At 41.7% G+C, this 17,228-nt stretch overlaps 1 protein-coding gene across 6 annotated transcripts in view; it reads right to left on the bottom strand.

Moving 5' to 3' along the window:
• CEP78 (centrosomal protein 78) overlaps positions 1 to 17,228 on the bottom strand; it is a 52,124-nt gene extending 34,896 nt beyond the window's left edge. For 5 of the 6 annotated variants that reach the window (XM_089336535.1, XM_089336526.1, XM_070050501.2 and 2 more), the window contains exons 1-8: positions 16,659 to 17,209; positions 11,564 to 11,736; positions 11,397 to 11,469; positions 10,226 to 10,329; positions 6,449 to 6,623; positions 2,828 to 2,941; positions 1,298 to 1,362; positions 903 to 1,014 (exon numbers count right to left, since the gene is read on the bottom strand). In XM_089336535.1, the coding sequence (XP_089192661.1) occupies positions 903 to 1,014; positions 1,298 to 1,362; positions 2,828 to 2,941; positions 6,449 to 6,623; positions 10,226 to 10,329; positions 11,397 to 11,469; positions 11,564 to 11,736; positions 16,659 to 16,911 (1,069 nt within the window). In that variant the 5' untranslated portion in view covers positions 16,912 to 17,209. Of the gene's footprint in view, positions 1 to 902; positions 1,015 to 1,297; positions 1,363 to 2,827; positions 2,942 to 6,448; positions 6,624 to 10,225; positions 10,330 to 11,396; positions 11,470 to 11,563; positions 11,737 to 16,658 lie in introns of all 6 variants that reach the window. The other variant, XM_070050495.2, reaches the window with a different exon arrangement.

Consider the following 17,228-nt stretch of genomic DNA (forward strand, 5'->3'; position numbering starts at 1 on the left):
ATGGTCAGTTTCATATCAGATTTGGCTTAATTTATTCTACTATTCATTTCATTAATTCTTATGAAAACAAGGTTATGTGTGACTAAAGGTGTTCTAGAAAATAAAAGTGAAAAAAAATCAGTAGAAGTAGATAACACCAAATTTATATATACAGAAGAATGTGAAATTCATGTTACCAGTTGCTAAAGAGATTTATAAAGAGTTTTTTCATTACAATTGATTGTAAAATTAAAAACTTATTTTTTTACATGCAGATTAACCACTATTTGGAAGATTAAACATACTTTATACCAAACATTTAGAAAATGTCTTTCTAAAATGTTCCATTCTAGGGCCAATAAACTTGTCTGTAGCACTGCTTTATAATAATTTTATGTTTTAGGGGTTTTTTCCACCACTGAAGAAAGCAAGATGTTATCTGATTTAATAATTGTGGGTAAGAATTTGCAAAGATGGAGGGAGGAACATGAGTTAAAAATAAAGCTTGGAAAATATTTTGTTCCCTATTCCTATAGCAAAAAAAAAGTAGTTCTTTGTTAAAAAAACAAAAAATTATGCAAAAGTATGGCTAAAGTTGCCATCAAAGTACACCCCAAATTTTAACTGCAAGAAGTAATCATCAAGCAGGAAACATTCAAAATGATGACTCTTTTATGAAAAATAAACTACAGAAGTAGTTAACTTATGAAATATTAGCACCTCTTTCCTACTGATTCATTGGTCATTTCTACATTCCATAAAGTCCCATAATCTGTGTCAGAACAATTCTAGTTCTCGTAATATGCATGTAGTCAATACTGTTGCTACCGTCAATACCCCAATGAGATGAGATTTTAGCACATTGGAAAACAACAGGGGAGTAAGTTCTAGCAGCACTAAAAAGCCAAGACAGAAAGGGTTACCAATCCTAATAGTAGCTTTTCCTTTTCGGCCACTTCCTAGGATTATAGTTCTCTTTTTCTGTCTTGTAGTTTTGGATGGTTCTTTTACTGACGGAGAAGTTATCCACTGGTACTGAAAGAGATAAATATTGCATTTCAGTTAAAAGTAATTTATGAGGTCTGATCTTAACTGAAAATTATAGACAATATAAACAAATAAAAGGTTTCCAATCTGCAGTTTTGGGACCCCAAATTAAAGAATTAAATAATATTTTCAAAGCAGTAAAGCCACTTGCTTTGATTGAAAATTTAATTTTAAATGGCAGAACAATGCCTTGGCAATTTTTTTATAAGCAAATAGAAGAAAAACAAGAATTAAAGAAAAATTCTTTCTACAGGACTAAAACATGTTATACCTCTGACTTAGCACTCCTTCCATTCTGGAGAACTTTTTTGATAACTGCTTTCATCATAGAATGATCTAAAGTAAAATGAAAATTGAAATTATAATATTTGTTTCTCAATAAGTGGCTGCTGCTATTTAAAACCAAGTCAACTGATTATGACTTTTCCCATAAAATTAAATATGAAATCTGTTATGTAACAATATATGTATTTTCCCCTTTGAACATCCAAACATCTTCCTCAAAAACAAGACCAAAGTATGCCCCAAATGGTTACTACTCTGGCAATAGCATAGATCAAATCTAAACGCTGCATCTCAAGTGGCTTTGAATACTTCTGCAAAAGAAAACCAAGAGCCTGGGCACTATCCAGACATCCAGATACCTACAAGGCACTTCATATGAGTATAGACAAAGTTGTGATACACCTTGAAGCTGCTTCTCTACTCAGCCTCCTCCTCTCAGTACACAGTACCACCTAGTTGTACACAAAATCATCCATGACTCCTTATTTCTATTTCCTTCACACCCGAACCCTAATCTCTCTACAAGTCTCATTAGCTACCCCTTGCTTCAAACACTTTTTACTGCATCCCGTATTCTACGGTAAATAAGCCACAAGCTTTTCTTGCCTGGACTGCTGTGACAGTCTCCTAACTGGTCTCCCTGTTTCTCCCCTTATCCCTCCTCAGGAAGTCACCAGAGTCTATCCCGCTCAAGCCCTCCCATGGCTTTTGACTCTTAGAATAGTCCAAGTCCTTACTCTGGCCTTCAAAACCTCACGAGATCAGATCCCTGGCCAGCTGTCTGATGTCACAGCACACCAGTCTCTCCCTCACTCAGTGCTCTATGATGGCCTCCTTGCTTTTCCCTAAATACTCCATCTCCCCTGCCACCTACATGCCTGGGCATTCATTGCTTCTACATCCTAGAACGTACTTTCCTCAGCAATCCCATGGCTTGTTCCTCTCTCCACTGAGATCACTGCTCAAAAGTCACTTCTGCAGTGAAGAGGTCCCTAAAACTCTATCCAATATAGCCCCACCTGGTCCTGTGTATCTTCTTACCTTAAAGCATTTTTGTACTTTTTGTATCTGAACTCCCCCACCAGAACAAAAGCTCCATGAGGGCAAGAATTTGTCCAGCTGGTTCATTACATACTTAGTGCTCAACCCAGTGTCTAGCACACAGAAGTGCTCACAGATTGTCAAATTATCACATGAATTAAATATTCTTTACAATAATTCAGAGGTTCCACAAAAAGGAAATAATGTTCTCGGTAGCAACAGGCTTATTACCAAGGTTCACCTCTATTTAGATGAACAACCAAGAGTAATTTCACCTCTATTTAGATGAACAACCAAGAGTAATTTACAAATAAAATTTATTTTAATGTGTATCTGCTAGGAACACAAAGTTATACAAGATTAGAAAAGTATAAATTTAGGAGAGCAAGCATACTAAATTATAAAATATGTCAATATAAAAATAAACTCTGCTTTGCTATTCATTAATCAATAAGAAAAAAGTGTCATGACATACCAATGAGTGGATTTTTTCTTATATCCAGAACAACGAGAGTTCTGTTAGTTTCAACGGCCTCAAGTAAAGCTTTTGCTCCTTCATTGGTGAGGCCACACTGTTGCAGGTCAAGCGCTTTCGAGGAAAGACAAAAGATCATTTGCTAACTCTGTACAGATTTAACATACCAATGGCTCTCATTTGTGCCTGGAAGATTCCTGTACAAAGACTATTCATGTAAGGTGTTCAATCTCAGGCATGGAAAAATAAAACCAGTAAAGTGTATGCATAACATAACTCCAAATCCAAAAAGCAAAAACGACTTTTTGGATGTGCCACAATTATCCTCCCATTAGTACAAATAAACCAACCAATAGCAGTTTCCAATTACACCACTGAAAAGTAACTCTACATAAGGTACGGAAGAGAAACATCACAGAATGAGTATTAAACGACCAAGATGCCAATGGCAGTGTAAGTATAATAGGCAAAAGATGAGCAGAACTCAGAATCTGCACTGTTCTCTTCTGATAATGAGCTAGAGTTTGAAGTGGCTCTAAAAAAAAACTCATTTTGGGGCCCGCATTGCGGCACAGTGGGTTATGCTGCCAATTGCAAAACTGGCATCTCAAATCAAACTGCCGTTTCAAGTCCCGGCTGCTCTGCTTCTGATTCAGCTCCCTGCTAATGTGCCTAAGAAAGCAGCAGAAAATGGCCCAAGTGCTTGGGCCCTGCTACCCAAGATGGAGTTCTTGGCTCCTGGCTTCAGCCTGGCCTAGTCACAGCCATTGCAGACTTTTGGGAAGTGAACCAGTAGATCTCTTTCAGTCTCTCCCTCTTTCTCCATTACTCTGTCTTTCAAAATAAATGTTTTTAAAAAAAAAAGGGGGGGGGGAATAGAGTAAATTTAAGATTTGCTAGTTTCCAAACAGAAGTAACAAAGAAATCTAAGGCAATATAAATATTATATGAAAAGAATGTGTGCATATAGGCCGGCGCCGTGGCTCACTTGGTTAATCCTCTGCCTGCGGAGCCGGCATCCCATATGGGCGCCAGGTTCTAGTCCCAGCTGCTCCTCTTCCAGTCCAGCTCTCTGCTGTGGCCCAGGAAGGCAGTGGAGGATGGCCCAAGTTCTTGGGCGCCTGCACTCGCATGGGAGACCAGGGAGAGGCACCTGGCTCCTGGCTTGGGATCGGTGCAGCACCGGCTGTAGCGGCCATTTGGGGAGTGAACAAACGGAAGGAAGACCTTTCTCTCTGTCTCTCTCTCTCTCTCTCTCTCACTGTCTATGACTCTACCTGTCAAAAAAAAAAAAAAAAAAAAAAAAAGAATGTGTGAATATAGATTATATACTAAAAACCTATCAGGAAAGAATGATGGTTAAGGACTCTCTCAAAAAAAGGTCAATGGCCAGCATTGTGGCATAGTGGGTAAAGCTGCTGCTTACAGTGCCAGCACCCCATATAAGTACTGGTTCTAGTCCGAGCTGCTCCACTTCCCATACAGCTAATGCACCTGGGAAAACAGCGGAAAACAGCCCAAGTCCTTGGGGCCCTGTACCCACATGGGAGACCTGGAATAAGCTCCTGGTTCCTGGTTTCATATCAGCCCAGCTCCAGCCATTTGGGGAGTGAACCTGCACATGGAAAACCTCTGTCTCTGTCTGTTAACTCTGCCTTTCAAATAAAATAAAATAAAGTTCAAAGAAGAGAACAAATGTTCATGAAAACTAATAATTCTCAGGGTAAATAACCTACTCATGGGGCCAGTGCTGTAGTTTAGCAGATAAAGCTGCCACCTGCAGCACCAACATCCCATAAGGGTTCGAGTCCCAGTTCGAGTCCCAGCTGCTCCACTTTCGATCCAGCTCTCTGCTATGGCCAAGAAAGCAGCAGGAGACGGCGCAAGTCCTTGGGCCCCTGCACCCGTGCAGGAGACCCAGAAGAAGCTCCTGGATTGGAGCAGCTCCTGCCACTGCAGCCAACTGGGGAGTGAACCAGCAGATGGAGGACCTATCTCTCTCTCTGCCTCTGCTTCTCTCTGTGTGTAACTCTTTCAAATAAATAAATAAATACATCTTTAAACAAACAAACAAAAAAAAGAAATAAAAAAAAGAAATAACTTACTCACATAGGGGCAGGCATTTGGCTTAACATGTTAAGTTGTCACTTGGGACACTTACATCCCATATCAGAGTGCGCAATTCAAGTTCCAGCTATTCCACTTTCGGATAGAGTTCTGAGCTATTGGGTTGGCCTGTCTGTGGGCATTTGAGGAGTGAACCAGGGCATGGAAGATCTCTGTCTCTCTCTTTCAATTAAAATTATTTTAATCTACTTGTTTAATCCCAAAGGGATCAAAACAAAAATACCAGTATAATAAAGATTACATCAGAGGAAAAATGTAAGTCACATCTTGAAGCACCATTACATTGCAATAACTGAACTCTTTCAAAACCCCATGTTATGAACTACACATCTGTGTGTTCTCCCAAAATTCCTGTGTTGAAACTCCAACCCTCAATGGGGTACTTGTAGGAGGTGGGGCCTCTGCAAGGTGATTAGGTTGAGAAGAGGTCTTAAGAGTCCCTACGATGGCCTGGCTCAGCCCCAGCCGTTGCAGTCAACTGGGGAGTGAACCCGTGGATCCAAGACCTCTCTCTCTCTTTGTCCCTCTCTAACTCTGCCTTTCAAATAAATAAATCTTAGAGAAAAAAAAAGGAATTTACCTGAACAAAATAACCAGAGATGTGAACAACAGTGTGTATCCAAGTATTGTTTGTAACAGTTGAAAAGCTGCAAATAACTTAGATATCTAACAGGAATAAAGAAGCTAAGGGTATTATAGTAATGTAGTGGAACTTCTATCAATGAAAATGATGTAATAGATATAAATCTACTGATTTCTAAAAATCTTTGCACTATATTAGCAATCCTACTTGTATATAAAAGAAAAAAAAAGGCGTTTCTCATTTACATGAAGTTTGAAGTTTTAAAACAGACTTTACCCAAAGATTATGAGTGCAGGGCTCACATATGCAGCTAGTGTGGACTACAAAATGGCAAAACACTTCTGGAAAGCAATTTGGCAGCATGTATCATCAAGTCTATAAAAATATATTGTACTAAATTATTCCACTTTTAATAATTTAATCTTATGGAAGTAATTCCAACATACACACAAGTGTAAACATGAGATATTTATCCCAAAGCTATTTAAAAGAGTAAAAGATAAACTGTCTAAATATTGAATAGCTTGGAATTAAACTATCGTGCTTCAATGTAATAGAGTACTATATGATAGATCATTACGCAAAAAAAGCAGGGTAGCAAAATACATTAGATTACATTATTGTAATCTCTAAGTATACAAATGCAGTGTTCACTTTGGTAATATATACAAATATTCTATAAAGAAAAAAGACAAAATACATGCACACACACCAAAAAGAACAGTGGTTTTCTCGTTACTCTACATTTTCTATAAAGAATACATGTAACATTGATAAAAGTTTAAAATCACAATAAAAGCTAATAGAAGAAAGGATTTTAGAAAAACCTTATGACATTATTGAGCCAAGAGCTAAGCATACTTAACATTAAAAATGCACTATTTTCAACTTTAGAAGTTCATTAAACTTACCCCTAAGCCATAAATCCTCACTAAGGGAGTCCGCAAAGGCACGTGCGCCCAGGTCCCCAATGAGTGTGTTGCAATTCAGTGTGATGCGCCGCAAGCCAGCCATGCAGTCGAGATCGGGTCTCCTGTAGCGAAGGCTCTCAGCCCAGGTTTCTTCATGCCGTCGCATTGACTGATACTTCAAAAATTTAATAGGATGAAGTTAGCACACTGGAATAAGAGGGAAACTAATTATGGCTGATTACATCAGAGCTTTACATCTACACACACACAGCCAACCATACATGCCAAGAGTCAACCTAGGGGATTAAATATTAGATTTTGCTTAAGTGGTCCAGTGACCCAGATCCTAGTCTGCCACTGACTAGTTATGTGACTGACTAGCTGCTGAGTGACTTACTGCTCATTACTTACATAAACTGACAACTTATTAATTTAGAAGAATTTTATTTTTCATATCAGCCAAGTCAAATAATTGGTTTTAAATTCTATCATTATCAAGCTTCTGAATTCTGTAATTCTATCCTCCAGTGGTTATCCAAACACTTGACCGGACATCCCACAAGTAAACATGCTTTAGCATGTATCTTACTTATGAATAAATTATATACAAGAAGTTCTGCACATATATTTTGTGCACATTATAAACTATATAGAAACAACAGATATTTTTCAAATGATACAAAAATCAATATAGCATTCTAATATTTTTCTTTTCCTAATTCAATTATCTTTCATACTTCTTAGGATATGCATCCCAACTTTAGAGACCTGAAATCCCAAAGTCAGTTTGATATGCCTTAGGAAGTTGATGGTTTGATTTTTAATTACAGGTACTGTCTTAAAAACATTTTATAATCGGGTCTCTATATTCGAAAAGTAAAAAAAAAAAAAAAAAGTTCAAAAAAAAGTTCAAAACAGGAATTAGACTTCAAAAGAAAAATATTTTGTTGTCCCTCTACATCTGCAAGTTCTGTATCTATGGATTCAACCAACCAAGAATCAAAAATATTCAGGAAAAAAGCTGCAACTGTACTGACCTGTAGACTTTTTTCTCATCATCATTCCCTGAGCAGCTGTAACAGTATAACAACTATTTACACAGCATTTACACAGTATCACGTATTGTAAGTAATCCAGAAATAATTTAAAATATATGGGAGATGTGCACAGGCTATTTACAAATCCTAGGCCATTTTATTCACATAAAGGACTTGAACATTCACGGGATCCATGGAGGGTCCTGGAACCAAGCCACTGAGGATATCAAGAGATGACTGTATATTCTTGAACAACAAAAGACTCAAAGTTCCAATGCAATGACACTTTTAAAGGAAAACTGTTAGTGTTATTTTTCTATCAAGAATGAACGTAGGGGCAGGCATTTGATGCAAGTTAAGTTGCTTGAAGATGCCCACACCCCATGTCGGAGTGCCTGGTTCTGGTCCTGGGTCCTCTGCTTCTGATCCAGCTTCCCACTAATGTGCAACCTGGAGGCAGCAGATGATGGCTCAAGTACCTGGGCCCCTACCACCCACATGGGAGACCCAGATGGAGATCTAGGCTCCTGGCTTCAGCCTGGACCAGCCCTGGCCATTGCAAACATTTGGGGACTAAACCAACAGATGAACATCTCTCTCTCTCTCTCTCTCTCTCTCTCTCTCTCTCAGCCCTGGCCATTGCAAACATTTGGGGACTAAACCAACAGATGAACATCTCTCTCTCTCTCTCTCTCTCTCTCTCTCTGTCTCTTCCAAATAGATTTTAAAAATTTTAAATTTAACAAGAAGAATAATTGTATAAAAACCATTAATAAAATAACAAGCATGAGTAACAGCACTTATTAGCACTATTTAATACAAATCAGTTCGCTTAATCCACAGAATGGTAGATGAAATAGGTTTTCCTCCTTTTTTTTTTAAAGATAACTAATCTGATCTTATATTTTTATTTATTTATTTAATTTGAGAAGCAAAGAGAGACAACAGATGACAGAGACAGAGAACTTCCATCTCTGGTTCACTCCCCAAATGCCGGTATTGACCTGGGCCAGGCCAGGCAGAAGCTGGTTGCTAGGACCTCAACTGAGGTCTCCCATGTGGGTGGTAGAGGCTATCACCTACTATATCCCAGGAAGCACATTAATAGGAAGCTGGAATTACGAACTGACCTGGGATTCCAACCCAGGTACTCTGACAGGGGATGGGGCTTCCCAAGCAGCAATTTAGATTTACAAAATGTTAAGGGAATGATTTTTATTAGTTTATTAACTATAGCAGTTAATGATAAATATTTGAGTCATTAAGGTCATTTAAGGTCATAATAGTCTACTTTCTTCCAATGCCACAACAAATATTTTTCAACAATTAAAAATCCACAAATATAATATGGTATAACTAGGCAGTTAGTTAAAGTTTGGGCAAGCTGGAATTCTTACTACTCTGCAAAGTAGTGTTTATCCCTTTAACTGCTAGTTTGATATGCCTTCATCCCAGGATGCACTTGTCTCATACTGGGACCAGCATGCATGCTAAGACCTTATTCCATTTGTATATCCGATTAAGGTACCATGCCTTGCCTCACAAAAGAGGTTGAGAACAGGACAGAGCTCTCTCTTTTCATCACTTAGGGGTACTGCTGAGAAGTACTGATCTCGTACCTCTTTCACAGGCAATCCTCTGGCCAACTCACGATGGTTATTTTTCTGTGTGGGGCAGCCCTCATTCACACATAAATGTATGTTTATTCCCTCGTGTCGAATAAATCCTTTTCCTTTCTGTGCATGTCACTGTTACTAGTATACACTTAAAATTCTTATCTCTGTATGCAGCAAGGATCTAGAGTAAAAACTGAGATGCTTGTGCCCACCTCAAAAACATTGTTCACAGGGCCGGCGCTGTGGCACAGCGGGTTAAAGCCCTGGCCTGAAGCGCCGGCATCCCATATAGGCACTGGTTCTAGTCCCGCATGCTCCAATTCCAATCCAGCTCTCTGCTGTGGCCTGGGAAAGCAGTAGAAGATGGCCCAAGTCCTTGGGCCCCTGCACCCGCATGGAAGACCCAAAAGAAGCTCCTGGCTCCTGGCTTCGGATGGGCGCAGCTCCAGCCGTTGCAGCCAACTGGGGAGTGAACCAGCAGATGGAAGACCTCTCTCTCTGTCTCTACCTCTCTCTGTAACTCTTTCAAATAAATAAAATCTTTAAAAAGAAAAAAAAAATAAAATAAAAAACCTTGTTCAGGGGCCAGCGCTGTGACACAGTGGGTTAATACTCTGCCTGCAGTGCCGATATCCCATATGGGCACAGGTTCTAGTCCCAGCTGCTCCTCTTCCGATCCAGCTCTCTGCTATGGCCTGGGAACGCAAAGGAAGATGGACCAAGTGCCTGGGCCTCTGCACCTGCGTGGGGGACCCAGAAGAAGCTCCTGGCTTCCGGCTTCGGATCAGCTCAGCTCCAGCCATTGCAGTCATTTGGGGAGTGAATCAGCACATGGAAGACCTTTCTCTCTGTCTCTCTCTCTCACTGACTATAACTCTACCTCCCAAATAAATAAATAAAATCTTTTAAAAAAATTGTTCATAATGTATTTTAAATCTAAGAAAAACATACTACCTTTATTAAGCAGCAGAACCCCAAGCTGAAAACTGGTCATTTTTTCTTTCAATAAACTGAAACTGCAGTCACCAAATACATCAAAAGATAAAAATAACTGTCTACTTATATCACATTAACGTGCTCTAAGCACACAGTATATTTTCACAAAAGTCTGAATATAAAGTCACCTTTAAGATCTTGGCCAGGTGATCTGCTCCCTGCCATGTCAGGTTACAGCCCGTGAAGTTGACTGTCTTAAGAGTGACAGAGTTCTTTATACCTTGGCAAATTACTGAAAGGAGAAAAATCCACAGACACAGTAAAACAAAGAGTCTGCACAATCTAGTCTATCTTGATTTATTCACTTTTCTTACATCTATCCTAGTAGTAATTCTTAATATCACTATCTACAATCTTCTCAAGCAATGGATGGATTGGTACTTTCTAAAATGTTAGTAACACTTAACAATAACAAAGTGTTACTCCAGTTTACTACAATAGTTTAATTCTTTTTAGATGCTAAAATTGAAAACTATGAAGGTTAACAAAACTCATTACCAATCACACAGTAAAATACTATAAACTTCTTGAGACATTTGAAAGCATAGAAAAATCTAAAAAACATAATATTCTTCCTATTTTCATTTCCAAAGACATACCCCGATCTCGATTATCAATCAATAATTTAAGTGTCAACTATAATCCCAGAATTTGGTTGGGTGCTATTCTATACTATGGCACCTGATACTATATACCAAAGCAACAGAAAATAGAGGGCCCCAAACTCAGTCTCCTCAAATTGAAATGCAGGCTCTCTTACCCCTCTAGACCACTATTGCATACAATGAACCCTAATTCTTTGAGAGCCCAACCAACAGTCACCTTCTGTGATTACTTCTGTGACCCTCCACTGCATTTGCTTGCCTTTAATGGAAAATACCCCATCGCACTTTGCATATATTTTCTATTTTATCATATCCCACAGTATAATAAAGCTGACTGCACACAAATGCTGTAACTATTTAAAGATAATGATTATTTTCTCTATACATCAACTATTGCTCTTCCCCTAAATATTTCTTGACGAAAAACCTTAAAAGATGAACAAACATTAAAACAAAAAAACAGAGGACCAAACAGCATATATTTGTGTGGTTTGTGGCTTAACCCAACCTTAAGATAAATGAGCTCACAGAGTACTCGGGATGATGAGCTTTATCAGACCATGGTCTGAACAGGCATGAGGAGAGTCTGGACAGGGGCAGCATCAGGCAGAGAGACAGATAGGAATTAATGTGGCATTTAAGGAAACATGAGACCAGTCTGGTGGGATGAGAATTAAACAAGATTTTAACTCACTTTCTAAACCTCCATCTCCAATTGGGCAATTTGCAAGAGACAGGTGTACCAACGTGGTCGATTTATTCAATCCCTTTAATGGGGAGGAAAAAGTAAAAAAATGTGATGAGTTTTTTTCCCCTAAAAGCAACCACCAAATGTTTGCAGGCCACACTCAGACAGCTTACCTTTGTTAAGATAGTTAAATCTCTCTCTCTCAGGACTAGTCCATTTAGCTCCAGGTTCCTTAGCACACTTGATGCACATATGCAGCCTTTAAGAGCTTTACATAACTGGAAGGTCACATCTTTGGATCTTATCGCAGGAACCCGACTTCTGCAAGCCTTGTTTATATCAGAACCTAAAGCAAAGTTATTCTAAAATAAGTGATTTCATTATAAAGTTTATCACTAAAAAGCATCCATCCTGTACTATGGCACAGAAATGACCCATGTCTGTAAAGAGACACATATAAACTCAAAAGAACCCAAGCATGAAAACACAAACTATGTACATAGAGTCTTCAGGAAGCAAGCAAGTTGCACCCAAAGGAGAGCTTCAAGATAACCCTACAGTTGAATCTAAAAAGATGGGGCTGCATGGAGTCAGAGTGGGCGATGCATTCACCAGAGAGAGCAGCCTGTGCAGAGGCAACTAAGCTTGACACCTGCCGGGCACTGGAAACAGTGCAGGTGGGGACGACCAAAGCCGAGCCAGGCAGTGGGAGAAGACTGGGAAATTAAGTGCCCCTTGGAGAGAGCTGTTTATCTCACAGGTAATGAGGACCAGACAACCACTGGGAATCCCTGGTAGGTGAAACAAGGGTATTTCTGGCAGGGTTAAAAAAAAAAAAAAAAAAAAGGTGGGGGGAGGATATGCCTGCCAGATAAAGGAATAAACACAGAATGGCACCTGCCTCACACAGATTAGGACTAAAAATCACTCTCAGAGCTAACTGGCCCCATGAGCCTTAGCAGAACACAGCTCAAATTTCAGTGCCTCTGTATGTATGGAACACAAGGTGGGCAACCAACACGCACTTGTCCTCTGCAGCCAAAGCACTTGAAGTATTATCTTAAACATATCTTTTTGTTTTAAAAACAATCACTCAAAAGGAAGTAGGCAGATGAACTGAGAGACATTGAGTTCAAGGCCAGCAAAAACAACTAGGTGCTTCTGTATTAGTCCAGGCAAAACCTACCAAGAATGAGCCAGCAATATCTAGGAGGTTCAAATCCATACCCTAGATCCACTGGATGCAAACGATAAAGGCTGAGCAAAGTGTATCTGAAGAGAAATGGTGTGTAATACATTTTTTGAAGAGAAATGGTGTGTAATACATTTTTCTTATATTCAGCATAAAATGTTAAGCCAGATTAAAGAAGCTAACATTCAGTCTAAGGTCTGTTCATCTTTAACTTCTGTAATTAAATCAAGTTCATTGGGAAGTATAAAAGTATAGGACCTTTCCCACCCCTCAAGGAGTTACAGAAAGTAATGATCTATCTTCAGCAACAGGAGGGCAAGCTGTCTTTGCAGAAGTGGTAACAGATGATGCTCACTCCATAATAGCCAGGGCTAGAAAAGGGCCAGGCCCACGACAAACGGTCAGGTATTTTAATAAATCAACAATCATTTCTGGGGCCAGTGCCGTGGCTCACTTGGTTAATCCTCTGCCTGAGGAGCCAGCATTCCATAGGGGCCCCAGGTTCTAGTCCCGGCTGCTGCTCTTCCAGTCCAGCTCTCTGTTGTGGCCCAGGAGGGCAGTAGAGGATGGCCCAAGTGCTTGGGTCCCTGCACCCGCATGGGAGACCAGGAGGAAGCACCTGGCTCCTGGCTTGGGATCAGTGCAGCACCGGCCATAGCGGCCATTTGGGGACTGAACCAACAGAAGGAAGTCCTTTCTCTCTCTCTCTCTCTCTCTCTCTCTCAGTCTATAACTCCACCTGTCAAAAAAAAAAAAAAATCATTTCCTCTCTTGGATCTTCATGTCCTTTCCGTTGGCTGGTTATTTTCTCTCCAGTTATAAACACAACGCCATCTATTTAACAAACATTTGTCAGAGGTGAGTGAAATAGTAAAGAGGTTGAGACCCCTAAATCTTACACTGGGGTGCCTGTGTTTGAATCCTGACTCTGCTCCTCATTCCAATTTCCTGTTAATGCACACCCTTGGCAGCAGCAAGTGATGGCTCAAATAGCTGGGCCCCTATCACCCACGTGGAAGACTCTGATTGAGTTACTGGCTCCTGGCCTCAGCCTGGCCCAGAGCTGGCCATCACATGTGTTTGGGGAGAGGGCAAGGTTGAGAAGAAATCAGCAGATTGGAGATCTCTCTCCCTCTCTCTCAATGCATTTCTTCCTCAAATACAAGTGAATTTTTAAAAATGTTAAAGATCGGGACCAGCGCTGTGACGTAACAGGTAAAGCCACCCCTGTGGTGCCAGCATCCCATATGGGTGCTGGTTCCAGTCCCAGCTGCTCCACTTCTGATCCAACTCTCTGCTATGGCCTGGGAAAGCAGTGGAAGATGACCCAAGCACTTGGGCCCCTGCACTCATGTGGAAGACCCAGAGGAAGCTCCTGGCTCCTGACTTCAGATTGGTTCAGCTCCAGCTGTTACAGCCATTTGGGGAGTGAACCAGAGGATGTAAGATTTCTGTCTCTGCTTCTCTCTAACTCTGCCTTTCAAATAAATTAATTAATCAAAAAAATGTTAAAGAACACAGAAAATCAAATTAAGTTTATTTAAAAAAAGTTTAAAATATCTTTCAGGCCACATCTTCTGAATCCTCCTTTTGGGTAACCTATATTCTCCCATGCCTTCACACACCTGTCCCCCACAAAGCCCAAATCCATGTTGGGCCCAGCCTGCCTGGTAGACACATTTAGATGTCCTACAGGCCCTTCTTAAAACATTAAAGATAACCAAGATCCTCTCCCTACCCCTTATCCCCTCCTGCCATGCAGGGTCCAGTGGAAGGAAGTTGCGTACACTGTCACCCAAGCCTGCTGCCCTCCCTCTTCTCACTGCTTGCCGGGCCCCACTCATTCTCCAGCAGGTGAAATCCAGCCCTTCTGCCCTGTGCCTTCCTTTGGGCCACTAGCTTACCCTCTTTGCAACTTTAACCTGCCTTCTCTACGGAGGCCAGAGTGAGCTCCTAAGTCACAAGTCCACCTTGTCCTTCTGTGCTTCCCCACCATCGTCAGGATCAACTGAACTCCTTGATTGATGGGACAAGCAAGACTCACACGTTGCCAGTCTCGGCTCTTCCCCAAACCCTAAATTCCAATCTTGTACCCCAGCCTGCGTATTCTCCGCTATTTTTGAGAGGTCTGCCCAGACTACTCCTTCCTGTCCACCTGGCTACCTTCTACACAGTCTTCCAAAGGACAGCACCTCCTCTGGGAGGCCTTCCCTGAACCTCCCTCTCAGTTCTGTGTTCTAAGCCACAGACTCCCTTTTCTCCCACAGCACTGATGCACAATGCTAGGGGTAGGGAACTTTTTTCTGCCAAGAGCCAGTGGATATTTATTCACGGTCTTACAAAATTATCACCTTAAAATTAGCCTGCTATAGATTTACAGGATTTTAAGGCCCTCCCAGGAGGACCAGACCAAATGACCTTGTAGGCCTTATGCAAACGGGACATTCCCCACCCCTGTTCTACCTGCTTCCAGCCCTGGTAGAAGGGACGATGCTTTAGGACAGGGTACTCCAGCAGTACTCGGTGCAGACTGAGCTCATTCTACTGCCAGGACACTTTACACACATGATCTGCTTTAACCCTAAGAACTCACTCAGAAGGTTGTCTTAATGCCATTTTACAAGTGTGGGAACCACAGTTTACAAAATAACTTGCCTTGGGGCACGTAGAAGGGTTTGCCTTTAGAATTCAAACTCTAGGCTGCTTCTAACCCTCATATGGTTTCCACTATAGGATGCTATTCCTTAAAAATCTTTAACAAAAATCTGTCATTATTAAAAAGAGATGAAGAATCAGGTGGGAACACACAAGGGAACTTGAAAAGCTGGTGGAAAATTCAGAGTACCTTTTCATTCCATTTTCCCACAGACTTGGCAAAGCCCCCTTGCACATGTCAGGTGAGTCAGATTTCGTCCCACTCTATATTGTTCCTGAATGATCATGAAAGTTCCAAACATTGATTATGCAGTTACAGATCAATTTAACCATGGTGAAGTTGCAAATACAGAATCTGCAAATAATGAAGATGTTCAAAAAAATCCCTGGTTGGCAGGAGATAGAATGTTTTTTTGTTTCACTGTATATTTTTTCTTTTTTTTTTTTTCATTTTCAACTTGTCTGCTTTTCTGCATTAAGCCTGTTATTAAAGGAGGAGAGACAATTCTACACTTTCCTTGTCGAAAAGGGAAGAGGAACAGCCTAGCCAGAGATGAGGACTGCAGGGAGCAGAGCCAGTAGTCCTCACTGGTTGATAACAAAGGCAGCCACAAAGAGTCTACACACTCCAAAATTCCACAATTCTCCCAGCCAACTGCCTGCAGGGTGCATCGGAGCTAACGTCTCAAGTCCACACCAAACATCCCCTCCCGATAGCTTAGGCTGGATTCACACGCTTTCACCCTCCCCAGATATCTCCAACAACATCTCAACGTATGCTTAGACGCTGACTAATGAGAAGTTGTGATCCTCTTCCAGTTCAATGCAGCAAATATGACTTGAGCTCTATCAGGTACAAAATGCCATCCTAAGTGCTAGAATGAGTAACATTTTGTCACATGTCATGATTTATTTCATATGTTTTGCTAATAACCAAAGGGTCTGGATGCCTAATTATATAGTCTTACATTCGTAAATGCTTTGCATGTGTACAGCACTTTACAAAATGCTTATATAAACGTTTTAAACATGAAGAAAAAGGCTGGGATGTATTGACACCCTAATCGCTTAATTCTACATCAAGCCAATAAAAGCCATTCAATAAAATAGGCAACGTCAGTCGGACATTCAATGCCATCCCAAACTCAGCTAAGCGCTTCACACCCATTAACACGGGGAATCCTTGCAATCACCATGTAACACGGGTTCTGTGATTAAGGCCATGCCACGGATGAGAACGCCGAGAGCGAGAGACCTAAAATGAATCGCCGAGTCACCCGGGCGCACACCCAGTCTGCTGCACACCTTACCCGGGCAATGGGCACCTGCACTAGGGCCCAGGCTCCACCGTGTATCCAAAAAAAAAAAAAAAAAAAAAAAGGAAACCCGACGTCGCAGCACTGGAAGCGGGAATTACAAACCTGTTTCCCCAAGCCACGGCTGGAAGAAGCTCTTGATGGAAATCAAGGGCAAATCTTTATTGATCTTGAGGGTGCTCAGGAGCGGCGCCCAGTCCACCATGCGGAGGCGGTCAGCGTTGAAGTCCAGCACGCCCTCCCGGAGGCAGGAGCGCACGGCGGGCAGCGGCACCGAGTCCTGCAGCGCGCACAGGTACTCGTAGTGCGAGAAGAAATCCGCCGCGCTGTCGCGCCGCAGCTTCACCGAGTCAATCATGGCCAGACCGCGGCCACCGGGGACGCCAGCCGAGCACGCTACACCCACACCCACCGAGAAGCCTCGCTCGCCGCCCGGCTCCCCGGCTCCCCACGGCCCCGAGGCTCTGCAACAAGACACAGGCTCAGCGCCCCAGGCTAGGGCAACCCCTCGACGCCGTACTCCCGCGTCGCCTCCCGCCCCGCGGCCCCGGCCGTTGGCTCCCTCCTCATCCCTCGGTTACGCGGGGCTTCGGTTCAAGCCCTCTGGCGGGCACCAGAGAGGGCGGTGCGCGCAGACGTCAGCACGCTCGCTGTGCGTCGGCACGCAGACCACGC

The sequence above is a fragment of the Oryctolagus cuniculus genome, chromosome 1, assembly GCF_051225735.1.
Source record: "Oryctolagus cuniculus isolate XC-2025 breed Fujian yellow rabbit chromosome 1, ASM5122573v1, whole genome shotgun sequence".
Taxonomy (NCBI): Eukaryota; Metazoa; Chordata; class Mammalia; order Lagomorpha; family Leporidae; genus Oryctolagus; species Oryctolagus cuniculus.